Below are 27645 nucleotides of genomic sequence, written 5' to 3' on the forward strand. Positions count from 1 at the left end.
CTTTCCTAAAATTCCTAGCAGGGTCTTCCCTAGTGGTTCAGTGGTTAAGACACCAAGCTTTCACTGCAGGGGGCATGAGTTCCATCCCAGGTCAGGGAACTAAGATGCCTGCATGCCTCAGCCAACAGATGAGGAAAAAAAATCCTAACAGCGTCCTGCATTTGGATTGTGTACAGCATTTGAATGCTGCCTTTATGGTTTCTACAAAGGAGTGCATGCATATTATCTATGTAGACATTATCTATACATTATACATATGCATACATATGTATCTATGTGATACATACTATCTATGTGCATACATATTATCAATCTTTTCTTGACATATTAAAGTATAAGATTGCAACCAGCTACAATTTTTACTTATTTCAGCTTATAAACTAAAAAAACCTCACAGACTAATTTGACAGAATCTGTTCATTTGGGGCTTCTGCATTTGGGCCTTGTGCTTTAGTATTAGTTGAATGCAAATCATCATGTACTTTCAAAATAAAGTGTCCAAACTTTTTTTTTTTTTAACAAAATCATACGCTTTGTTACTTGTTTACCTCCAGGGAAATGCTTACAAACACTGTAGACATTTGACATCACTCTATTCCAAGTGAGCAGAAATATTTATTGTAACAGAAAACTAAAATAATTCACGCATAAGTGTGTTATTCCATTTATTTTATTGCAGCAACTTCTGATTCTTCAGTATAAAGAGAAATCAAAAGGGAAGATCTCTACAATCTTGGGTTAAGAAGTATACCAGGAACTGGTGACTTAAACTCTATGTACAGAATATAAACATATTTATATTTGTATGTACAGTTAATGGTTATCTAGTCATTATAAATAGTAGGTTTAACTTAAGAGTCTACAAAAATAATGATTTTCGGATGGGTACATGCAAACCAGCACACATAAACTTATCTATAAAACACATGTCTATGCCTTTATTTTTGCTTTAAATATAAATGTCACTATTTAATTATCAGCTAAACAATTTAAATGCAAATCTCAAAGTTCCCAATGAAAAGTATAAAATCTGTTTCTATCCACAATGGCACCCTGCTTCAAGTATTCTCCTCCTGTTAGTAAAGTTGGGATAATTTTGTCATATATGAATTACCGGTACAGATGTCATTTTCTCATAGTTTAGACAGTCTTCTGGAATAAAAGCTTCTTTTGTTCCATTTTACAAAAAGTACTGCTTTTACATCCTCATCAAAATGATCAAGCGAAGCTTCCTCCCACCGGCCTGAGCCTGCGCCCTGGCACGGCCCAGCAAAGCCCTAGTCTAGTGGTCTGCGGCGCCATCGGCCAAGGCGGGTGGCTGGGGGGACACAAAGGGCTCATTCTGCTTCTGGTCCTCCTTCAACCCCGCCGCCTGGTCCGTGATGGAGGAGAAGGACAGCTGGTCGTGTTCTATGATGTGCACTTGATCCTCTTCCTTGTCCTTCTTCACGTAGAACATTTTTCTGAACTTCTTCAGTTCGTGGAGCTCACAGAAGGTTTCCAGAACCACCAACATGGCGATAAGACCAAGGAGCAGGTAACCTGTGTGAGGGAAAGGACAGCAACTCAGTGGGATCTCGTCACGACACAACCTTTCTGCTGATGATCAAACCCATTGCCTCCTCTGATTTCTGGGCATGTTTTGAATTCCATGGCTCAAAAAGGGATGATCCAGAGGAAAAGGAAGAGGGACTTAACCTTCTAGACCTAAAGAGACACATCTCCAAAGAAGACATACAGAGAGCCAACAGGCACATGAAAAGATGTGTCATATTGCTAATTATTAGAGAAATGCAAATTTAAACTACAATGAGGTACCACCTCACACCAGTCAGAATCATCATCATTAAAACGTTTACAGATAACAAATGCTAGAGAGCGTGAGGGGAAAAGGCAACCCTCCTACACTGTTTGAGAGAATGTAAATTGGTACAGCTGGAAAACAGTATGGGGGTTCCTTAAACAACTGAAAACAGAGCTCCCATATAACCCTGCAATCCCACCCCTGGGCTTCTATCTAGAGAAAACTATAATTTGAAAAGTTGTATGCACTCCAGTGTTCACAGTAGCCAAGACATGGAGACAACTGAATGGTCATTAGCAGATGAATGGATAAAGATGTGGCACATATGTACAAAGGGATACCACTAAGCTATCAAAAAGAATGAGACTGCCATTTGCGGCAACACAGATGGACCTAGAGATCATCACACAAGCTACAGTAAATCAGAACAAGAAAGACAAATAGCACATGTCACTTATACGTGGAATCTAAAATAGGACACACATGAATTTACCTACAAAACAAACAGACCCAGAGAGAACAGACCCACAGAGAGAACAGACTTGTTGCCGAGGGGGAGGGATCGGGGGAGGGATGGACTGGGAGTTTGGGATCAGCAGATGCAGACTAGTATATACAAGGTGTACACAACAAGATGGACAAACAACACGGTCCTACCGTACAGCACAGGGAGCTATATTCAAGATCCTGGGTAAACTGCAATAGAAATGAATGTGTGTGTGTGTGCATACACACGTCTCTGCAACCCCCATGGACTGCAGCCTACCAGGAGCCTCATTCCATGGAAATTCTCCAGGCAAGAGTACTGGAGTGGTTGCCATTTCCTTCTCCAGGGGATCTTCCCGACCCAGGGGTCAAAGCCGGGTCTCGCACACTGCAGGCAGACGCTTTACCGTCTGAGCCACCAGGGAAGCCCGACAGCACAGGGAACTATATTCAATATCCTGTGATAAACCACAGTAGAAATGAAGGTGTGTGTGTGTACACACGTATATATATGTAGGTGGCTCTAGTGGTAAAGAACCCACTTGCCAATGCAGGAGACATAAGTTCAGTCACTGGGAGAGGGAAAGGCAACCCACTCCAGTATTCTTGCCTGGGAAATCCCACGCACAGAGGAGCCTAGCGGGCTACAATCGATAGGGTCACAAAGAAGCTGACACGACTGAAGTGACTTAGCACACACACATATGCGTGCACGTATGTAAAAGATCACTTTGCTGTGGTTTTTTTTTAGGCTTTCTACATAGGGGATGTACTGGGTGGAGCAAATAAATGTTCCACAGCTATGTTAGTTTGTGGATAGGCTAGAATTCCACAGCTTTTGTCTGAAATCCCATGGATATTTTTGTCAGCACTGAAGAGTTTGACTAAATAATGAATAAAAGAAAAGGAGATTTGTGAATTAGTTCAGCTAACAACGTCATTGCTATTTCTAAAATATGCTATATTATTATTAAAGCCTAAGAAAACTGTCACTTTGCATCCATAAATGACTTCCTTGTTCCTATTTTGCTACCAATTCTGGCTTCCCCAGTTCATTTATTTTCTAAAAATCTTCCTCAAACATTTCACCACTGGGACATGAAACTGGGACTTCTATTACCCTTAGAGTTTTCATTTTTACTTTTTTGTTCCTTTCTCTGATGAATTTTTTCCCCTGAAAACTGATTTTAAACATGCTGGAACCAACTTAAAATTGCTGTTTTCCCAGACTTCCCTGGTGGTCCAGTGGTTAAGAATCCACCTTCCAATGCAGATGGACCTAACCTGGGCCTAGAGATACAGAGGCCCTTTCACTCTGATAATGCCTCTTCTACAGAATGACGAGTCTGCAGGGCCAGAGGGGCTTGCCCTCTGGGAACCCATGCCAACCCCCACCCCAGATTATGTTCCATGTATTCAAAACTTGGAAATTCTCTGCCTGATGTCCCCACCCCATAGAGGTGATGGTACCTGCAAGGGTCTCTATCCTGGGTCCACCATCCTGAAAGGCACTGCATCACTGGGGTGCACCCCTACATGCACCCAGGCCCAGGGGCAAGTCTTTGTAAGAGGATGTTGATGGAACATGGCTGTATCACCGAGACAGTGTGTCCACACACCCATGTAAGGACCTTGTAGGGCAGAATGGAACAAAAGGTGAGAAGAGAAAGGTGCAGGGTGGGGCCAGTTTTTCCTGCCCATCGTCCTCTAGCCCAGGACACTGAGCATCCTCGGGACCCACCTGGTCTTCAGATCACTGTGAAGGTATATGTGGTGATGCAGAATGAGAAAATGTGTTTTAGGTAAGTCTGCTGTGCTGTATGTGCATGCTCAGTCATGTCTGACTCTTTGTGACCCCATAGACTGCCGTCAACTAGGCTCCTCTGTCCATGGAAATCTCCAGGTAAAAATACTGGACTGGGTTGCCATTCACTTTTCCAGGGGATCTTCTTGACTCAGGAATCAAACCCAGGTCTCATGCACTACAGGCAGACTGTTAATCATCTGAGCCATCAAGAAAGGCTCAAGTCATAAAAAAACTAAATTCAAATAAGGAGGTAACATTTTACTCTAAAGCAAGACAAGAAAGACTTGCATTAGGTAGTTCTGATGACACCGTAAACTCGTAATGCCATTTGGAAAGCACTAGATCAACACGATCCGTGAGTCATCAAAGGGCATGTTCACTTTGGGTCAGCCAGTCCACTTCTTGGAAAGATGATAAAGTAGAAAAACGTGTTAAACACACAAAAGTATTTACTGCAGTATAACTTATAATGCCTCCTAATATTCAGATTGGAATTTTGACAACAGAAGTAGGACTAGATGATAGCATGCATGCGTGCATGCTAAGTTGCTTCAGTCGTATCCGACTGTGTGTGACCCCATGGACTGCAGCCTGCCAGGGTCCTCTGTCCATGGAATTCTCCAGGCAGAATACTGGACTGATGCCCTCCTCTAGGGTATCTTCCTGACCCAGGGATCGAATCCACGTCTCTAACATTTCCTACACTGGCAGGCAGATTCTTTATCACTAGCACCACCTAGAAAGCCCTAGATGATGGTAGTCACCTGGTAAAATAACATGTAGATATTAAAGATAAATATGGTAACTAGAGGAAATTTGAAATCACCCTGGTAACCACTCAGTAAATATTTATTGAACTTGCATGGTAGCCAGGCACTGTTGAAAGCACTGGGCACTTATGAGTGAAGGCTGTGTCCTGGGTGAGCATGGTTTAATGGAAATGCTAAAAATACACGTAGTTCAACTACACATTTTGTCGCCATTAAGACCATAGTACCGGGTCAGGACAGAACATCTGACTGCCTGAGTATGTACTCTGATTTCCTAGAAGACATGGCATGAGCTGAGTCTTGAAAAATACTTAGGAAGACAGAAATGGAAACTGTATGTGCAGTATGATGCAATTTTATGCATTGTGAAAAGACAGGAAAGGGACACACAAAAATAAATATTTTCCTGTGAATGGATTTCTAAGTTTTCCGTGGTATTATATTGAATTTTAAAAAACTGCTTAAAAGTTTTATGTCACTGGACATCTGAATTTTAATGCCTATTTTCCATGTATAAAATTCTTTTTTTTTTATTTTCACCAAGAACTACATTGAACAATGTATTCACCATTTTATTCCTACACATATAAAAATTCTGAAAGCAGCAAACATATTCTAACTTCAAAAAAGAACCAGATGGACAAATGAGTAAGCAACTGCTTTACGATTTTCCTGGTTAATGAAAAAATGTGATGGATTGTTAATAGGCTATCTTAGATCTGGTGTCCTTGAGCTTAAAATATTTAATAAAAGTAGAGCAACTTTGTTAAAATTTAAAAAGTTCAGTAGCAACGTATTCTCTGTGGTGCATTCTTACCTGTCTGTGTGCTTAGGTGCAGTCCTATACTGCCATTTAAAATGACTATTACATTACTAGTAAACTGATCAGTACTTTTCTGTGCCTGGGGAAAATAACTCTCAAAGACTTTTTCATACAGAATTTTGAAGGGAATCATGATGAAATGAAAGTTATAGGAAGGTGGCAAAATGGAAAATTCATCTATGGAAAGCAGTCAGCGCTCTGACGAGTGACTCTCATTGAGTGGGCGAAGCGGAGCGCGGAACCACAGAGCCTTGGGACAGAGTCTGTGAACTCTGATACTCACACGTGATCCCGATCTTGTAGAGCTCTCTGAATTTTTGATTGTAGCCCTCCCCGGGAACATAATCTCCGAGGCCAATGGTGCTCAGGGAGATGAAACAAAAGTAAAAGGATTCCAGGAAGTTCCAGTCATTCTCCAGGACAGAGAACACCGCGGCCGGGATGAAGAAGAAGCAGGACACGGTGACCACACCAAGGAGGACCGCGTGGACGATGGCCACCGCCTGCTTGGAGAAGCCCCAGCGGACGTGGAAGTAGAGGACTGGCCTGCGGGTGACGTGGATGGTGACACGCTGGACCACTGCTGTCAGGAACAGGAGGGTGAAAGGTATGCCGATGACCGAGTAGATGATGCAGAAGGCCTTGCCCCCATCGGACAAGGGCACGGTGTGACCATAACCTGCAAGAAGAGGTAGAAAACACCTTCGTAAATAACACAAACCTGGGACTTCTCTGGTAGTCCAGTGGTTAAGACATCAAGCTTCCACTGCAGGGGGCAAGGGTTCGATCCCTGATTGGGGAACTAAGACCTCTCATGCTCCATGGCATGGCCAAAAACAGAAAAACAAAACAAAACGCACGCCGGCTGTTCACTCCTCTGCCCCTCACACCCAAGAGAAAAGCCAGGTAAAATTCAGATTGGTGCTTCAAAGGCTCTATCCTATTGGGACTTCCCTGGTAGTCCGGGGGGAAAGAATGCACGTTCCAATGCAGGGGACCTATCCCTGGACCAGTAACTTAAGGTCCCACACGCCACAACTAGAGAAGTCTGTGTATGCAATGAACACCCAGCACAGCCGAAAACAACAAGCAAGCATAAAGGTTCTATCCTGTCACTGCAGTACAATTCAACAATGGGCGCCACACATTTGATCTGGATCAAATCTTCCCAGCTCCTCCTGACGAATCAAGCCTTGTTTTGAGTTCACTGCCAGACTGAAGTAGAAGCTCTGTGTGTGAAGGAGCTAACTCCTCACTGTCTTAGGCCATCAGGGAAAACTCATGACAGGGGTACCTGCTTTGCCAGGAGGATGTTCCCCTCCCTAGCCTGCTCCCCTCCCACTCCGCCAGCCCCACCCCCCACCCCAGAAGCCGCATTAGGATCCAAAGCCAGTACACGCTTGCTTCCAAAACAGCAGGCAGAGGAGGGGACAGTGGGAAGACAGGGGAGACTCAGTGAGAATGTAGACATGGAAAAAGAGAAAGACAGGACTTCCCCGCTGGTCCAGTGGTTAAGAATGCACCTGCCAATGCAGAGGACACAACTTTGATCCCTGGTCAAAGATGCCATGTGCCGTGGAACAGCTAAACCCATGGGCCACAACTTCTGAGCCCATGCTCTAGAGCCCGAGAGCCCAACTCCTGAGCCCCGTGCTGCAAGTACTACAGGCTATGCACCCTGTGGCCCGTGCTCCACGGCAAGAGAGGGCACCGCAATGGGAAGCCCTGTGCTGCAACTAGAGGGTAGCCCCACTCACCGAGGCTAGGGAAAGCCCGTGTGCAACAAGACCCAGCGCAGCCATAAAGAAACAAACAGTACTTCTAAAAAGGAAAGAGGAAGAGGAAGATAAGTGAACATCAAAGGATGCTGTGTCACAGGGCTGAGCACTTCTTCCCTAATATTTTGCTCAATTATCTGGTTAAACGGCACATTTAGAAACTGTACTATGTCTCCCCCTTGTCATTTCCGTAGGTTCCAAGATGCCAAAGATGCCCCCAAAACCCACAAATTAGGGCCAGTGGTCACAACAAATGTCTCTTTTATTTTCTACTAGAACTGAGTCATTCCCAAATCAAGCCAGTCAAGAGACGTGTCATCTGATAAATGCTAGCAAGAGAGAAGCCAGTGAACTGTTTTTAAAATCTCACAAGCCCTTCATCCTGAAAGGACTAACATGTCTGAACAAGCCAGTTCAGGAAAAAGCCAACTAAATGCATTTTCTTTTTCTATGAAATCGGCTTCTGGGAAAACAAAACAAAATCCCACTCATGGGGTTATAACTGAAAAGTGGTTTTCAAATCTGATTTCTAAAATATATCCTGCTTAGAAAGAACTCAGAAAAACCTTCAACTTCAGACCTCCTGGTTGTCTGCTTTCTACCAATTTCCAGGTGAGGCCCTGGTCTATGTGGCCTCTAAGAGATCGCTATGGTTATTCCCATGCACAACCTCAGCACAATAGTCAGGGTGGTTAATTCCCGAAGGTTATGGATGAATAGGGAGTCTGAGGAATCTACTGAAATTGTGTCAGTTTGAACATATCCACCTCAGATATGCAGATAATACCACCCTTGTGGCAGAAGGCGAAGAGGAATTAAACAGTCTTTTGAAGAGAGTGAAAGAAAGAGTGAAAAAGTTGGCTTAAAACTCAACATTCAAAAAACTACGATCATGGAATCCAGTCCCATCACTTCATGGCAAATAGATGGGGAAACAGTGGAAACAGTGACAGACTTTATTTTCTTGGGCTCCAAAATCACTGCAGATGGTGACTGCAGCCATGACATTAAATGATGCTTGCTCCTTGCAAGAAAAGCTATGACAAACTTAGACAGCATTTCAAAAAGCAAAAACATTACTTTGCTGACAAAGGTCTGTGTAGTCAAAACTATGGTTTTTCCAGTAGTCATGTATGGATGTGAGAGTTGGACCATAAAGAGCTGAATGCTGAAGAATTGATGCTTTGGAACTGTGGTGTTGGAGAAGACTCTTCAAAGTCCCTTGGGCTGCAAGGAGATCCAACCAGTCCATCCTAAAGGAACTCAATCCTGAATATTCATTGGAAGGACTGATGATGAAGCTGCAGCTCCAATACTTTGGTCACCTGATGCAAAGAACTGATTCATTGGAAAAGACTCTGATGCTGGGAAAGATTGACGGTAGGAGGAGAAGGGGACAGCAGAGGAGCTGGTTAGACGGCATCACCGACTTGATGGATATGAGTTTGAGCAAGCTCTGGGTGTTGGTGATGGACAGGGAAGCCTAGCATGCTTCAGTCCCTGGGATCGCAGAGTCAGACACGACTGAGTAACTGAACTGAACATCTCCACACATGTGCATTTTTCTGTAAAGAGATACCAAAGTTCAGGCACTCAGAAGGATTGAGAACCTCTGCATTAGTTCCTGAATCCATCTGGTCCTCGAACACGCAGCTGCTCCTGGAATGCTTCAGTTGATTCTAGGCACGGTTAAAGAGGGAGATGAGACAGTAAGGGTTTCCAGAGAGTAGTATGGAGGATGGAGAAAGCTTGCTGAATAATATTCATGCAAAAGAAAGAAGCATGAGAAATGTGAAAGCTTTACTTTTGAGGAAAAAAGTGAGACAGAGGAATTAAGAGTTTGTGAGTAAAGCAGTTCACAACACAGAAGACTGGGGCCGATTACAGCCAGGCCAGGAGTTAATGAGGAAAGTTTTAATGGTCAGAGACCTGGAAACAGAATATGATAATGAAATTGTGGTTAACATAACAAAGGCAACTGGAAAGTGATTCACAAATTTGGTAGTGAACCTCTGACTAAAATACCAGGAGACAACAGGAATCAAGTAGACTGTGAAGGATGGATTACTTTGGTAGGATTTTTGCAGAGAAAACATACGATGGGCTAAATCTGTTAGACTAGCAAAAAGTCTTAAAGCCCATGATTTTATTACTGTTTGGTAGCACTGCTATAAATTATCTTCACCAAAAGTGTAACATTCCCATATCACAGAGCCCACCTCTTCTGTATATCATTTGTTTCAATAAAATACATGATTTCAGTAATAGTAGGGGAAAAAAATAATTTCCAGCTTTAAAATACTTTAGGCTATCATTTTTGTTCCTAAATGACAACAGAATTAGAATCTTATTTATCAGAATCTTACTAAATTTACTAAAATGTCATCTCCAAGCAATTGAGATCATCATTCCAAGACTTTAGGATGGCACTCTTTGGTAATGCCTTTTCTTGGTCAGTAGTATCCCACTAAGAGATTAAAAATCACCGAAGTGTAGATGCTTCTTGAAAGTCAGTTTCTCCTTCTGTTTGCATAAATAATTTTTGTTGGGACCTCCCTGGTGGTCCAGTAGCTAAGACTCCACACTTGAGAGTGTGGACGGCCCGGGTTCAATCCCTGGTCAGGGAACCAGATCCCACATGCCGCAACTAAGACCCAGCATGTCCAAATGAATAAATATTTTAAAATAAATAATATATAAATAATTTTTGTTAATGGACAGTACAATGTAAAATTTACATCTCATCTGCAGTCTCTACACTTCAATGCTCTACTTAGCACAGCAATTTTTTTGCGATTGACCATTGAATGCATCAGATGGAAAACTTCAGTCCCAGTGAATTGTAATGAAGTGGTGAATAATTTACTCAAGTTAGGTCAGTTGACTCCCCAGATAAATCATAAAGCAATGCTCATATTTTAAAATCTTGGAACCATATTAAATTTTTTTTACAAACTAGGAAGTAATTAGCAAAATGTCAATACCTTACATATTTGGTTTTCCTTTAATTTTTCATATAATTTTGGGGCCCAAAAGTTGAGCATGGTTAGGTCTACTTAAAAAAGAACTTAAAAAACAGGATCACCCGTATATGGGAAAAGAATCTAAAACAGAGTGGATATATGTATATGCATAATTGATTCACTTCGCTATATAGCAGAAACTAACATAGTACAATAAGTCAACTATACTCCAATAAATTTTTTTTTAAACTAAAAAAAAATACAGGGTTCTGGGATGAAGTTCCAATGTCTGGGTTTCCTGTTATGATTCTATACCTGTAGGGGAGGGTAGGAGGTACGGGGTCAAATTGATGACAGTTTCCCAAGTGACAGTTTCCCAGATTGTCACTTAATTAAATTAATTAATTTTTATTTATTTATTTTAATTGGAGGCTAATTACTTTACAATATTGTGGTGGGTTTTGCCAGACATTGACATGAATCAGCCATGGGTGTACATGTGTCCCCCATCCTGATCCCCCCTCCCAGCTCCCTCCCCATCCCATCCCTCAGGGTCATCCCAGTGCACCAGCCCCAAGCACTTGTCTCCTGCATCGAACCTGGACTGCCGATCCATTTCACATATGATAATATACATGTTTCAATGCTATTCTCTCAAATCATGCCACCCTCGCCTTCTCCCACAGAGTCCAAAAGTCTGTTCTTTACATCTGTGTCTCTTTTGCTATCTCCCATATAGGGTCATCGTTACCATCTTTCTAAACTCCATATATATGTGTTAATATACTGTATTGTGTTTTTCTTTCTGGCTTACTTCACTCTGTATAATAGGTTCCAGTTTCATCCACCTCATTAGAACTGATTCAAATGCATTCTTTATAATGGCTGAGTAATATTCCACTGTGCATATGTAACACAGTTGTCTTATCCATTTGTCTGCTGATGGCCATCTAGGTTACTTCCATGTCCTGGCTATTATAAACAGAGCTGCGATGAACATTGGGGTACACGTGTCTCTTTCAGATCTGGTTTCCTTGGTGTGTATGCCCAGGAGTGGGATTGCTGGGTCATATGGCAGTTCTATTTCCAGTTTTTTAAGGAATCTCCACACTGTTCTCCATAGTGACTGTACTAGTTTACATTCCCACCAACAGTGTAAGAGGGTTCCCTTTTCTACACACCCTCTCCAGCATTTATTGTTTGTAGACTTTTTGATAGCAGCCATTCTGACTGGAATGAGATGGTACCTCATCGTGATTTTGATTTGCATTTCTCTGATAATGAGTGATGTTGAGCATCTTTTCATGTATTTGCTAGTCATCTGTATGTGTTCTTTGGAGAAATGTCTGTTTAGTTCTTTGGCCCATTTTTTTTATTGGGTCGCTTATTTTTCTGGAATTGAGCTGCAGGAGTTGCTTGTATATTTTTGAGATTAATTCTTTTGTCAGTTGCTTCATTTGCTATTATTTTCTCCCATTCTGAAGGCTGTCTTTTCACCTTGCTTATAGTTTCCTTCGTTGTGCAAAAGTTTTTAGGTTTAATTAGGTCCCATTTGTTTATTTTTGCATTTATTTCCATTACTCTGGGAGGTAAGTCATAAAGGATCCTGCTATGATTTACATCAGAGAGTGTTTGCCTATGTTTTCCTCTAGGAGTTTTATAGTTTCTGGTCTTATGTTTAGATCTTTAATTCATTTTGAGTTTATTTTTGTTTATGGTATTAGAAAGTGTTCTAGTTTCATTCTTTTACAAGTGGTTGACCAGTTTTCCCAGCACCACTTGTTAAAGAGATTTTCTTTTCTCCACTGTATATTCTTGCCTCCTTTGTCAAAGATAAGGTGTCCATAGGTGTGTGGATTTATCTCTGGGCTTTCGATTCTGTCACTGTAACTAGAATAGCCCTCACAGGAAGCTAGCTAACATGCAATCTGGGGCCCCACGGTGCTGGAGAGAGGGCCTTCTGTTGTTTCAGTATTTACATCCTCCTGAATCAGGGCCCTCTGTGGGCTCCTATTTTGTTCACTAGAGCAAGTCACAAATGTGCAATTTCTTCACATGTATCTGATGCTTTTGAGAGAAGTGATGCTTACCATTACCCTGCCCATATAAAAAATAGTCTTAGGACTTTCCTCTGACTCCAAGTTCTCACTGCCCAGGGCCAGGGTTCAACTCCCACAAGCCATGTGGCATGACCAAAACAAAAAATACAGTCATTTAGTCACATTATTTACTATAATATGGTACAACATATTCATTTCCCACTAAGTTAGCCTGACAAAATGCTTTAAAAAAAATAAAACTACACAAGAAGAATCTCCACCTCTGAAGTCAACCCCAGCAGAGAGACTGAAATAGGTCTCAATGTTTCCTAAAAAGACTTTCATTTGCAATCCTGGACGTCAGCTTATTCACATCTCTTTCCCACTAGACTGTGAGCTGCCTGAGCTCACTGGGTTTTTTTCCCAGTGATTCTGTGGGCCTGAACATGAGATGAGACTCTGGAACGAGGGGGACAGACAAAGGACTGTGTGACCCACACACAAAGATGGCAGGGGAGTGTAGAGCCAGGGGTGACTCTAGAGTCAAGAGGCAGGTCAGCACATAAACCATCAAGGCCTGGAGAATATGAGTACAAGTCACATAAGCCCCAGATTCTTGAATTCAACTTAGAAGCCACATGGGTGAACCATTATGATAAATGGTCATCAATGAAGAATAGGACATGAAAACATGAAATCATAACAAACAAGTGGTGACCTTGGAAAGTACTGTTTTTGTGGCACTAATATCAGTGATACAAACACAGAAAAAGGTCCAATAGAACTCCTATATTCCTGCTTAATTGCTAAAACTTTTTTTTTTTTTTTTTTTTTGCTTCCTGGCCTGTGGGATCTTAGTTCCCCAACCAGGATCAGACCCACATCCACTGTATCAGAGGGTGGATTCTTAACCCCTGGACCGCCAGTTAGTCCCTTAACTGTTAGATGTGGGTAACTCCATCCGGCATTCTGTCTGCAAATAAACACACAATGGCAGAGGCACTGGTCAAATGAGACAGGCTGTCCACTGGCCCAGAGGATTAGTTCAGTTCCTAAGAGGCTAATATAGATGTCAGCCAAACATTTCAATCAAAATTGTACAATGTAAAAAGTACACTGGGAAACTTTAAAGAATACCAGTGAAGCCAAGGTTTTTTCAACCATCCACTGTCTCTTCAGCTCTAGGTCTCCAGAGGATTATTGTTATGAGTTTGTAGTCAACAGTTTCTGAAATTTTTCTAAGCATTTAGCTTCATAGACATAGACTCCAGAAAAAGAGTCTGAGCTGGTTTCTGTCATAAACAGTATATTGCATGTATGGTTGTTCTATTGTCTTCTTTCTGGTGACTCGGCTTCAACAAGCAGTTTTTCACTGTTTACTACCCGCTTATTGACCATTTGTTCTGAACTGTCCAATCAAAAATGTTCAATTTTCCAATTTAAATTTTTTATTGAGCCACCTGGCCAATTTAGGGATTCCTATTATGAATGCTTTCTTTTCTAAGCATTAACAACTTTCAGTCAATCCTAAAGTAAATCAACTCTGAACATTCACTGGAAGGACGGATGCTTGAAGCTTGTACTTTGGCCACCTGATGTGAGGAGCTGACTCACTGGAAAAGTCCCTGATGCTGGGAAAAATTGAGGGTAGGAGGAGAAAGGGGTGACAAAGGATGAGATGGTTGGATGGCATCACCAATTCAATGGACATGAGTTTGAGCAAACTCTGGGAGATAGTGAAGGACAGGGAAGCCTGGTGTGCTGCAGTCCATGGGGTTGCAAAGACTGGGACACAAATGAAACGAACTAACACAAAAACACAGTAAATCAACTATGTGTTGATGAAACTTTAAAACATATAAAAAGTAAAAGCATGTGCTTATTCATTTTACCCTCACACTAGTAATATGAACTCTATCTAAGTGATCCCAACTGTTTCTTTTCCCTCACACTGCTTATTTTAATTTTTAAATTTCTTGAATGGTCTTTTTAGCTCTAAAGTTCATATTACAATGATCTTTTCCATTTCCCCTTTTTTGTATTTTCAGATTTGTTCCTCAATCTATTTTTAAGACATAGATCTTTATAATGTCTTCTCCCACATGCCTCTGCACATCCTCACCAGCCAAGATCACCTTAGGAAGCCCTGCTTCATGAAAATAAATTTTGCAGAGGAATAAATATGCTGTAGACACTTTTGCAAACTGTTCCTCCTCCTTTCCACTATTCTCGATGAGTTGGTGGATACCTGGCTTTAGCCTAGCTTCTGCTCCACCTGGTACTCAGCTTGAGCCTTACTTGGTCAAAATGCTAGCAGGTCTGTGCGCACTGGTCAGCCATCATTCAGGAAACTTGAGGAAAGTGCTAAATACATGCTATGGTAGTGCTGCCCAGGAAACAGTGGCCAAGGGCAATTTTTTTCGCTAACCATTATAGCTCTACCTGTTTCCTGTGAAAAAGAATCAGGTCATGATCTCTCTATACCTTTCATTACACCAGCTTGCTCAAGTGGCCATCCATTGAACACTGTCATTTCACGCCCTTGTTAGGTTGCCAGAGGCAGAAGGGAGCACATGGCCCATTATCCGATATGAGATCATCACCAGACTAGTCTGGGTTTTTAGTACAGCTTTCCCAGAATTCCAAGCAGCCCCCTGTACTGTGGGTTCTGACTGGAGGGAGCAGAGAAGGCAGGGGGAGCAGGCTTAGGACTGGCTAGTCAACATACTTTCAGGGGCCCAGCCGTCCGGCGTCCAGCTCTTATGCAATTCCCTGGCACCAGGGCAGAGGGACAGGGTCCCAGGGCAACAGCCTGATAAAGCAGGTGTTGGAGTGTGGGCTCTGGATTGGCTGGTCGGAATCTGAAAGTACCCTGGCAGGTGGGCCTTTTACCACCCAGGAATTGCCTAAGCCTGAGAGGGACAGTTTCTGCAGGGTCAGCAAGGCCCCGAGATAGCAGAGCAGCACAATCAAAGGACACTTTCTACAGAAGGAGAACAAAACCAGAGCTTTGCTCTAGGAAGGCATGCCCATCGGGCTGACTTACAAGCAGTACTAAGTTTGAGTTTATTCTAGCAACCAACCCTGGAAGAATCTAGCACAGGAGACACAGGAATGAGGAGAGGAGCTTGGGAATCTGGAGAAAGAGTCAAGAACACAGACAGTTACAGAATCTTTAAAATACCCTCATTTTTGTTTCTTGTTAACGCTCATCTCCCCTGCAGTCCTGGGAAGAGTTCCAATGCAAAGCATTTGGGATGTTCTGACCCAGGCATTTGCTTTACAAGCATCATCTTTCACCTTTATATCAGATCTGTGAGATAAGCATGTAAGCTTCTATTTTACCTAGGGCTTCGGGTGGCTCAGATGGTATAGAATCCGCCTGCAATGCAGGAGACCCAGGTCAGGAAGATCCCTCGGTCAGGAAGATCTCCTGGAGAATTCCATGGACAGAGGGGCCTAGAGGGTTATAGTCCATGGGGTCCCAAAGAGTCAGATATGACTGAGTGACTAACACTTTTTTAATAGAAAAAGAGACTCTGAGATTAAATTGTTTACCAAAGTCCTAACAGCAAGTGCAAAAGGGAGGCAGGATTTGAATTATGTGTTTACTAATCTTTTATTTATTTATTTCAATGAGTCACTTATTTATTTTTGGCTGCACTGCGTCTTTGTTGCGGCAAGCAGGGGCTCCTCTCGAGCTGTGTGCTCAGGCTTCTCATTGTGGAGGCTTCTTTTTTGAGGCACACCGGCTCTGGGGGGCTGGGTTTCAGTAGTTGCGGCACATGAGCTTAGCTGCCCCTTGGCGTGTGGAATCTTCCTACGCCAGGGAATGAACGCGTGCCACCTTGAGTGGAAGGTGGAGTCTTAGCCACTAGAGCACAAGGGAAGTCCCTAGTCAGTCTTTTTTATTGCCGTTAGTTTCCTCTCTCGCTCATTCTGACCATGTCTTAGAAATTTGTGACAATGAGATAATAAGATGAAGAAAAACCAAAGAAAGCATCAGAACAACAGTCTAGTTCTTCCAAAAGTTCCAATATTTTAAAAGAGGGTTTCTGATCTATTCACCAAAGCATTGATTTTTCCACCTGCCACTTCCTTCAAGTGTGCCTTCGGGTTTGACATAATTATCCTGCGGCCATCACTTCCCTGAGGTTTAAAATTCTTAGACTATAAAGGCTTCCCAGTCATGCACCTTTAGAACAGGGTTTGAAAATCTGTGCTGTAGGCATTTCCCCTGGGCATGGATGCTGTGCAGACATCCACATTTCAATTTCTTTTCCCCTGGAAACAGTGGGTACCTTGCCCTGTGGAAGGCAGGCTCAAAAGGTAATGGAAAAAGTGCTGGACGACAAGGAGAGAACACACCATTTACCTGGCTCTGAATTTCCAACCCCTAGCCCTGCAGGTAATTAGCACTGGTCTTAGCTGATCCCAAGCTTAACTCCAGACTCTGGCTCAGACAGTAAAGAATATGCCTGCAATTGGGAGACCTGGGTTTGATGCCTGGGTTGGGAAGATCCCCTGGAGAAGGAAATGGTTACCTACTCCAGTATTCTTGCCTGGAGAATTCCATGGACAGAGGAGCCTGGCAGGCCCCAGTCTATGGGGTTGAGTCACTTTCACTTTGACTCCAGACTACCAGTGGTTCTAGTATGGTGTAAAGGCGTGGGAGCTGTGGGCACCAGTTGGGCTAAACCACTCTGCCCTTTGAAAAAAAGTGTGAAAGTGTTCATCGCTAAGTCATGTCCAATTGCTTGTGACCCCATGGACTGTAGCTCACTAGACTCCTCTGTCCATGGAATTCTCCAGGCAAGAATACTGGAGTGGGTATACATTTTCTTCTTTGGGGATCCCCAGGGATCAAACCAGGGTCTCCTGCATTGCAGGCAGATTCTTTATCATCTTAGCCACCACTGAAGAACTAAAAAGTGTCAGTCACTCAGTTGTATCTGACTAAGCAGTGATGTCTTAAGGTTTCCTGGAAGGAAAACACAGGTGTCCACTTCCCCTTAATATGAAAATCTCTGTACCTTTCAAAGGCAGAGGTTCCTGGAACAAACTTAGTTTTCTCTTCCATCAGCCTTTAAAGACTTAGAGGCTCTTGCACATTGAGAACACAGGGGGGGAAGGTGCAAACAGAAATGTCCTTTACAGTATCACACATGTAAACTAAAGGCCGTGGTTTTTCCAGTGGTCATGTATGGATGTGAGAGTTGGATTATAAAAAAAGCTGAGCGCCAAAGAATTGATGCTTTGGAACTGTGGTGTTGGTGAAGACTCTTGAAAGTCCCTTGGACAGCAAGGAGATCAAACCAGTCAATCCTAAAGGAAAACAGTCCTGAATATTCATTGGAAGGACTGATGCTGAAACTTAAACTCCAATAGTTTGACCACCTGATGCAAAGAACTGACTCACTGGAAAAGACCCTGATGCTGGGAAAGATTGAAGGCAGGAGGAGAAGGGGATGACAGAGAATGAGATGGACTCAATGGACATGAATTGGAGTAAACTCCGGGAGTTGGTAATGGTCAGGGAAGTCTGGTGTGCCGCAGTCGATGCAGTCGCAGAGAGTCGGACTGACTGAGAGACTGAACTGAACTGAAACTAAAGGCAGGGCTTAGAGGAATGGGCCAAGGAATATGGTGTCCTAAAGTCGAATCCTGGCTTTACTTTAAAAAAAAAAAAGAATATTGGAGTTTCTTATTAATTTTATTTGTACCCAATGTTTTGCATCTTATGCAGAACCCAATCATAAAAGAAACTGGACAAATACACCATTTAATAGTTGGACTTCCCAGGTGGCTCAGATCATAAAGAATCCACACACAATGCAGGAGATGCAGGTTAATCCCTGGGTCAGGAAGATCCCCTGGAGAAGGAAATGGCAACCCACTTCAGTATTCTTGCCTGGGGAAATCCTGTGGACAGAGGAGCCTGGCAGGCTAGTCCACAGGGTCGCAAGGAGTCAAACCATGTCATATTTGAGCCGGGTAAATTATATTATTTTAATATAGTTAAATTTCCTGAGACTTTCTTTGAGTCACAATAAAAAGATCTTTTTTACACTGTGAAATTCTTGCTGGCTTTGCTTCTTACTAGTTGTGTGGCCCTGCAAAACTATACGCCTTCATTTCCTCATTTGTCAAATATGAATAACACTTCCTACCTCCAGGAGGTGTTGTGAGGGTTACATCAAAGCACAGTTGCCAGTATTTAAGAAGCAGAGAGAGTAAACTCTCCTATGAATGTTGAAGGAATTAGCTGAATTCTCTTATCAATGTGTACACTCTCCCAGACTGGCCACCAGGCATCCTAGTTAGAAGATGTGTATTCTCTCTTCTGTCTTCAGCACACATTTTAATTTTCCCTCTGTCCTTCAAGACATCTTCCACACTGGTGGTTAAAGCAGTTCCAGGTAACAACCAAAGACCTAACGAGAGCACTCAGAGAACAAACTGATACACAGGAACTTTGTGGCCTCTCTGTAGTTGGGGAGAACACTGATTACCCCAACACCAACAGAAAAATCCAAAGGGCCCCTCTCAATTTCTCACTCCCTTCATTGTAAAGAGACCCAATAAGGCGGCCATTCACCACAGTCGCATTCTTATGGGTAGATCCTATCGGATTTCCATGATTAAAGTTATGTGATTCACAACAGCCAGGCCATGGAAGCAACCTAAATGTCTATCAGCAGAGGGATGGATAAAGAGGGATGGTACATACATATAATGGAATCCTACTCAGCCATTAAAAGGAATGCAGTTGGGTCATTTGTAGAGTCGTGGGTGGACCTGGAAACTGTCCTACAGAGTAAAGTAAGTCAGAAAAACAGATATTGTATATTAATGTATATGTATGGAATCTAGAAAACAGTGTTGTTGCTTAGTCACCAAGTCGTGTCCAACTCTTTTGTGACCCCATGGACTATAGACCACCAGGCTCCTTTGTCCATGGAATCTTCCAGGCAAGAATACTGAAGTGGATTGCCATTTCCTTCTCCAGGGGATCTTCCTGACCCACTTCTCCAGCATTATGGGCAGATTCTTTACAGTCTGAACCACCAGGGAAACCCAAAATATGGTATAGATGATCTTATTTGCAAAGCAAAAATACAGACACAGACATAGAAGACAAACATATGGATACTAAGGGAGAAAGAGGGGGTGCAATGAATTGGGAAATTGGGATTGATATATATATATATATATATATATATATATATACACACACACACTATAGATACCACGTATAAAACAGGTCACTAATGAGAACCTACTGTATAGCACAATGGACTCTCACCTCTCTGTAGTGACCTAAACCGGAAGGAAATCCAAAGAAGAGGGGATGTATGTACAGCTGATTCATTTTGCTGTACAGTAGAACCTAACGCAACAGTGTAAAGCATCTAATATATCCCAATGAAAATTAATTTAAAAAAAGGTTGGTGAGAACTGTGGGTCCCATAAAATTTCTCTACTGGGTGGTATATTACAATGAAAAGAGGCGCAAAATAGTCACACAACCTGTTGCAAGCTTAGGGAAGTTTAAGTTCTCTTTGCTGCAGGTACTGCAACAAGCAGTAAGTTTGAAAGGTTGCATGGAGGTAGATGCCACACTCTTTTAGAAGCCAGATATCAACCACCTTCTGTTCCAATCAGATGGACAAAATCCTCAGGATCTCTTATGAAGTGGCAGAGCATTGAACAGGGCAGAATCCTTGAGCTGGAATGCCTTAGTGAAGGATATCCATTTGCTGGATTCACAAAGATGCTTATACCTCTTCATGCAAGAGCAGAAAAATATCTCGTCAACCTTCATAACTAGAATGAAAAACCACCCATTTTATCCCTGAAAATACATCTAGTCTCCCTTATGCTGATTCATGGACTCTAGTCTATTAGCCCTTGCTGCTACCTCTTCAGGAGAATGAATTCCAAGCTAGGGTCTTTCAAATGCTAACCTCCCCTGGAGTTGCTGTTGTTGTTCAGTTGCTAAGTGGTGTCTGACTCTGTGACCCCATGGACTGAAGCATCACAGTTTCCTCTGTCCTTCACTATTTCCTAGAGTCTCCCCAAATTCATTCACGTCCACTGAGTTGGTGTTGCCATCCAACCACCTCATCCTCTGTTGTCCCCTCCTCTTTCAATCTTTCCCAGCATCATGGTCTTTTCCAATGAGTCAGCTCTTAGCATCAGGTGGCCAAAATACTGGCGCTTCAGCTTCAAAATCAGTCCTTCCAGTGAATACTCAGGGTTGATTTTCTCCAGGATAGACTGATTTGATCTCCTTGCAGTCCAAGAGATTCTTCAAGAGTCTTCTCCAACACCACAATTCGAAAGCATCAATTCTTCGGTGCTCAGTCAAAGAATTCTTTATGGTCTGACTCAAATCTGCACATGACTACTGGAAAAACCATAGTTTTGACTACACGGACCTTTGTTGGCAAAGTGATATCTTCACTTTTTAATATGCTGTCTAGGTTTGTCAAAGTTTTCTTTCATTCCTAATCAGGAAACTTTATATGGTAACTCCCTGCCATTTGACTACAGATTAATTTATAGGAACACTACCACACCATGATGTGGGAATACAAAACACGTATTTACTCCTCTTAGGGTCTGATAACATGACTGACTTTTCCTTCTAGGAAATCTCGCTTCTCTCAGCTCTGCGTCAAGGCCCAGTGGGTGTGGGATCTGCTTCAGGAACTCTTCCACAGGGCGAAGCTCATCTTGCTGCTTTGGTTGCAGAACAAAGCCACGTGTGATTGCTAAGAACACGTGCCTTGGTTACTGAAAGCCACAGAGATTGGAGCCACATCACCACGGCATTGCTTGGCCAAAATTTACTAACACAATATGCCTGGGAAAACTCAAAAGCAGGCGGAGGAGGCATGTGGGATGGAGGAGACAAGAATGGGAAGAGTCAGTGTGCTGACAGCTGGCTTGTGGGCACATGGAGGATGCATTATGCAACTCTAATTCTGTCAATAGTTGAAAATAACCTGGAACGACACAAATAAAAGTTAGGGCTTTGACATGTGGGTGTGAGAACTATTTTCCAGCTACACAACATCAAGAAGGACATTCTAGATCTTTCTTTACTCCTTGAAATCCTGCTTTGGTGCAGGGCAGTGCAGGAAGTTAGTACATGAACCAGAAGATCAATTATGACACCAAGGTGTGGCAATCACAAACATTAAGATACAGTCAAATGTACTTTTTAAACTGTTAACAGATCTGTAACAATTTCTTGGGCTTCCCAGGTGGCACAGTGGTAAAGAATCTGCCTGCAATGCAGGAGGTGAAGGTTTGATCACCGGGTTGGGAAGGTCCCCTGGAGAAGGAAATGGAAACCCAGTCCAGTATTCTTTCCCGGAGAATCCCGTAGACAAAGGAGCCTGGTGGGTTACACTCCATAGCTTTGCAAAGAGACGCCACTCAGCAACTAAACAACAATTCCTTAATATCCTCAGATAAAGGGGTTAACACCTCCAATTTTTCTTTGAGAGCACAGAATCCCAGGTTATAGGCAACTCAAATGTGCAGGGGCTGAAAGGATGAGGAGGAGGGTTCAATTCTAGGGCCTCCCTAGGTGAGCTTCCAGGGGTCCATGTATATCCACTGTCTGCTCCTGGATGTAGGGACACAGTTCTCAGGTCCATCTGCCAGGTGGGGGTGGGGGTGGCTCACAGCCCAGGGAGCACCTCCTGGTCCTGCCAACCTGTCACTAATGAGCAGTGTTCCGGAAAATGCTATTTCCTTGAGGCTGGTGGAAGCGCATCCACTCCAACACACACGCTGGGCCTGACTTCATCATCCTGTGAGACTACCAGGGTGCGGGGAGGAGGCGGAACAGATTCTTGGGGTGCTGAGTGCCAGAAGGAAACAAGAGGAGTTGAAGCCGGAAACCAAAGGCATGGCAGCCCTCCCAACAAAGCATCAAGGGGAGTGGGACCCCTGAGGGCAGAGCAGGGGAGAGGAGGGGTGAGGGCATTGGGAGTGGGGGGCATATGAAGGGTCAACCTCTCCCACCACCACAGCAGCTTGGATGCCCTCCCCCCAGGGAACCCTCAGGTGTGTACCTGGCTGTCCCTGGGGCAGCTGTGATGGCCTTTAAGGTGATTTTAGCTCTAAGTTTCAACTAAAGTTTGCTGAGCTCCGGCTGTGTTCCAGGCAGTGAGGTTTGACAATTCCATTTACATTCAGGTATGCATTCATTCAGCTCGAACCATCTCACTCAAAAGAAATCACTCAAAGCTCACCAATCCCCCAGCCCCAAAAGAGGCTCCCTCTGTAGCTCAGGCAGATGGAAAAGAAAAAGATATAAATAAATGGAAACAGATGACATAACCATTTATAAAGATGACATCTTCATAAGGGGATTCAGGTACCACATTCCCAAAGATGAAATAATTGGCTCAACAGACTCACTTTGAATAGAATTGTCTAGCTCACAGATAATATGCTGGGTTTTAGGAGGGGAAAGCAGAAGGAACAAGCCTATCAGAGGCTCTCTCACTCCCTCCAGGTTTAGTGGGAAGATCTACGGGCCCAATCTAAGATCTCCTGGGACTTCCCTGGTGGTCTAGTGGCTAAGACTCCACACTCCCAATGCAGGGGGCCTGGGTTCAATCCCTGGTCAGGAAACCAGATCTCACATGCTGCAAATGAGGCCCAGTGCAGCCAAATAAACATTAAAGCAAACAAAGAAACAAAAAAATGCACTTCTTTCCACTGGTTCAATATGTTGTTGTTCAGTTGCCAAGTCATATCTGACTCTTCATGGACTGTAGCACTCCAGGCCTCCCTGTCTCTCATCATCTCCTGGAGTCTGCACAAGTTCATGTCCATTGAATCGATGATACCATCCAACAACCTCATCCTCTGTCAGCCTCTTCTCCTTCTGTCTTCAATCTGTCCCAACATCATGGTCTTTTCCAACGAGTTAGCTCTTCACATCAGGTAACCAAAGTATTGGAACTTCAGCGTCAGCATTAGTCCTTCCAATGAACACTCAGGACTGATCTCCTTTAGGATGGACTGGTTGGATCTCCTTGCAGTCCAAGGGACTCTCAAGTCTTCTCCAGCACCACAGCATCAATTCTTTCTAGTAGTCATGTATGGATGTGAGATTTGGACCATAAAGAAGGCAGAGCGCCAAAGAATTAATACTTTTGAAGTGTGGTTCAATATGAGCTCCATCCAAATCATTGTGTTCAAATGAGTCTATCTCCTTTAGGTCGCCAGTGGCTTTCATTTTGTGAAAATCCCCAAACAGCTTCATTCTCACGTTTCTCAACCTCTAACCGCCATTGGATCAAGCTGACAGCCCCTTCCCGCACCCCTTGACTAACCCCTCTTGAAACAGTCTTCCCTTGGCTTCTCCCTTCCATTCAGTGTCTCCCAGCTCACAGACCCTCTTCAGGGTCCTTCTCCGGTCCTTCTCTGTGGTGAACCTGCCTGACTTGAGACCTCCAGGACTTACCCTCAACTATGCTCACTACCAACCCCAAACTATGGCCACCCAAGAGCCATAAGCCAAGTCTCCTCATGACTCATCAGCAGCATCTCATCTTTGAGGCAGTTCTGTCTTGGATGAGGTCATCCAGACACAAGGCTGTAAGTTCCATCTTTATACCTATGGCTCTTCGACCTAGCTGCATATTAGCCTCCCTCACCTGTGAACTCTTATATAGCTTAGAGATTTCATTTCAATTGGTCTCGGATGGAGTGCAGATGCTGGTATATGTTTTTCACTATTGTAATGACTCCTAAGTTTACTTGTCCTCCCCTCTATTCTGGCCACTTTCCAGATGGTGCTAGTGGTAAAGAACCCACCTACTAATGCAGGAGACATAAGAGACATGGGTTCAAGCCCTGGGTTGGGAAGATCGCTGGAGGAGGGCATGGCAACCCACTCCAGTTATTCTTGCTTAGAGAATCGCTATGGACAGAGGAGCCTTGCGGGCTACAGTCCATGGTTGCAAAGAGTCAGACACAACTGAAGCGACTTAGCCCATCTATTCTGAGCTTTTAAATTCATGCCTAACATCCTATTCGAAGTCCCATCTTTAGAGATGTGACACAGGTATCTCAATATATCCAAAACCATGCCTCCATTATGTCATACTCAGAACCATCTCTGCCCCCACCATCACCTCTCATGCTGAAACACTCAGCCCAGATTGGCCCCTCCCCTAGTCTGCATGCATGCCAAGTTGCTCTAGTTGTGTCCAACTCTTTGTGACCCTGTGAACTGTAGTCCGCCAGGCTCCTCTGTTCACGGGATTGGATTCTCCAGGGAAGAATACTGGAGTGGGCTGCCATGTCCCCTCCAGGGGCTCTTCCCAACCCAGGGATCAAACCTGTGTCTCTTACATCTCTTGGATTTGCAGGTGGGTTCTTTACCACTAGCACCACCTGGGAGGCCCTCCCCTAGTCTAGCCTTCCTTGTTTCAGGTAACAGTACTGACATCTGGTTCTTCAGGCCAAACACCATGGAGATCTTTTTAAAAATTTCTTTTTTTCTGTGTTCCCAACCTCTAATCTATCAGCAAATCTGATTGGTTCTACTTCCAAAACAGGTTCTACATCAGAGTACTCTCATCAGCCTCCCTGCTGCTGATCCACGCCAGTGGTTGTTCTCCTGGCGCCCTTTACCCACCTCCCACTCCTCCCCACACTTCCACTCCTCCACCCCCTGATGTATGCCGAGGCTGTGAGACACTTGTATTGCTTTCCCATAGCTGCCTTCACAAGTTCCCACCAACTTGGTGGCTTAAAACAGCAGAAAAGTAATTTTTTAAGAGTTCTGGGAGCCAGGAGTCTGAAACCAAGACACTGCCAGGCTGGTGCAGCCTCCAAAGGCTCCAGGGAAGGCTCCCTCCTTGCCCTCCCAGATTCTGGTGGCTCTGGGCCTCCAGGAAGGTAGCCTCCCGCATCGCTCCAATGTCTGCCTACAGCTCCATCGGGCCTTCCCTTGGCATCATCTCCTCATCCTCTCTTCTATCGCATTATCAGGACACCTGTCATGGCAGTTAGGGCGCATCCGGGTGATCTCACAGTGAGATGTGTAACTCAGTGACATCTGCAAGGACTCTTCCCAAATAAGGTGACACGATCCAGGCTTTTGACATAGACTTGGGGACCACCATTCATCCCACTTCAGGACTATAAGGTTGTCTTTTTTTTAAGTACTGATTATGTATTTGGCTGTGCTGGGTCTTAGTTGTGGCACACAGGACCTTTTTGTCTCTACACGTGCAATCTAGTTCCCTGACCAGGGCCCAAACCTGGGCTCCCTGCATTGGGAGGGCAGTGCCTTGGCCACTGGACCACGAGGGAAGTCCCAAGGTCATCTTTCTGTAATGAAAATCAAATCCATCTTCCTCAGATTAAAATCCTCCAGCGACTTTTCAGTGCAAATATTGGAAATACAGCACAATCTTAAATTCACAGCCACGATATACAGGGCTGCATGGGCTTCCCTACTGGTTCAGATGGTAGAGTCCACCTGCAATGCAGGAGACCTGGGTTAGATCTTTGGGTCATGAAGATCACCTGGAGAAAGAAATGGCAACCCATCCCAGTATTCTTGCCTGGAGAATTTCATGGACAGAGGAGCCTGGCTGGCTATATAGTCCATGGGGTCGCAAAGAGACATGACTGAGTGGCTAACACTTTCACTTTCATAGGACTGTGTGGGATGTGAACCCCATCCAAGTACTTACCTGATCAAACTTCCTACTATACCTCCCTAACATACCACCCTCTAGACACACCAGCCTTTGTTTCCTCTTCAAAAAGTTCAAGGTCTATCACAGGAGCGGCTCATTTTCTTCACTCAGGTCTTAGACCAATACCACTGCCTCAAGAAAGGGCTCCAGGGCACCCTCTCTAACATGGTCCCATCGCCTCTCATCACTCTGATGCCACTACCCCATCTCAGTTTCCTGTCGCACCAAATATCACCTTACTTAATTACATACTAACTAAGATGTCTCACAGACGGTTTCAAGCCTAAGTGCCTAGAAGAGCCACTTGATCAGTAGGGAGCACTGAATAACTGTTTGTGGACTAGGTGTAGGGGTTCAGAGGGTATCTGTTTAAAAAGCACCATGAATGCCCCTGAGATGGGCGGCAATTATATTGTCAAGACATGTGAACTGCGAAAGCTCCTTTGGGATTGGGACAGCACATACGATTCTGTTGTCTTATTCTCTCCCTCCGCAGTCTAAACAGTCTACACTGAGAGTGGCTGGGGAGAGCAGGGGAACTCAGATGACGTGAGCTATGTGTGTGTGTTAGTTGCTCAGCTGTGTCCAACTCCTTGTGACCCCATGGACTGTAGCCCACCAGGCTCCTCTGTCCATGGAATTCTCCAGGCAAGAATACTGGAGTGGGTTGACATTGAGCTGTGATGTGTATGAATTCAACCACATCACATCATGCAATGGGGAAGGGGGGTGGGGGAGTCATGAGAGTTCCTGCCAAGCTGGTCTAAGACCCCATGAGCAGCCCGAACCCAGCTATGAAGCCCAGGTCTCCATGCCTCCTCCTCTGTAAAGGAGGAATTCTGGAAACAAGGAATGACAGGTATCACAGCCTGAGTACTCAACAAGCAAAGAGAAGCACAGCTAGGGCGGAGGTGCAGTGCTTAAAGGGAACCCACTCTGGGGAAAGTGTTTACTAACAGGAGTTCATCAGAAAACCTTATACTCTAGAATGCAATGTCAAACTACAAACTCAGGTTGACATGAATTCCGTCAACGTACAAGTCTTGATGAAGGTGAAAGAGGAGAGTGAAAAAACTGGCTTAAAACTCAACAGTCAAAACCTGAAGATCATGGCATACAGTCCCATCACTTCATGGCAAATAAATGGGGAAACAATGGAAACAGTGACAGACTTTATTTTCTTGGGCTCCAAAATCACTGCAGATGGTGACTGCAGTCATGAAATTAAAAGACACTTACTCCTTGGAAGAAAAGTTATGAGCAACCTAGACAGCATATTGAAAAGCAGAGATGTTACTTTGCCAACAAAGGTCCGTCTAGTCAAAGCTATGCTGTTTCCAGTGGTCATGTATGGATGACAGAGTTGGACCATAAAGAACGCTGAGCACCAAAGAATTGATGCTTTTTGTTTGTTTGTTTGTTTTGAATTG

General features: G+C 43.8%; 1 protein-coding gene across 2 annotated transcripts in view; it reads right to left on the reverse strand.

Annotated features, from left to right (window-relative positions):
- Window positions 1-655: 655 nt before the first annotated feature.
- KCNK1 (potassium two pore domain channel subfamily K member 1) overlaps window positions 656-27645 on the reverse strand; it is a 68980-nt gene continuing 41990 nt past the window's right edge. The window contains exons 2-4 of one of the 2 annotated variants that reach the window (XM_065919837.1): window positions 5974-6369; window positions 3761-3921; window positions 1415-1542 (exon numbers count right to left, since the gene is read on the reverse strand). In XM_065919837.1, the coding sequence (XP_065775909.1) occupies window positions 3773-3921; window positions 5974-6369 (545 nt within the window). In that variant the 3' untranslated portion in view covers window positions 1415-1542; window positions 3761-3772. Of the gene's footprint in view, window positions 1543-3760; window positions 3922-5973; window positions 6370-27645 lie in introns of both variants that reach the window. The other variant, XM_065919836.1, reaches the window with a different exon arrangement.

Source organism: Muntiacus reevesi, chromosome 2 (assembly GCF_963930625.1).
Source record: "Muntiacus reevesi chromosome 2, mMunRee1.1, whole genome shotgun sequence".
Classification (NCBI taxonomy): Eukaryota; Metazoa; Chordata; class Mammalia; order Artiodactyla; family Cervidae; genus Muntiacus; species Muntiacus reevesi.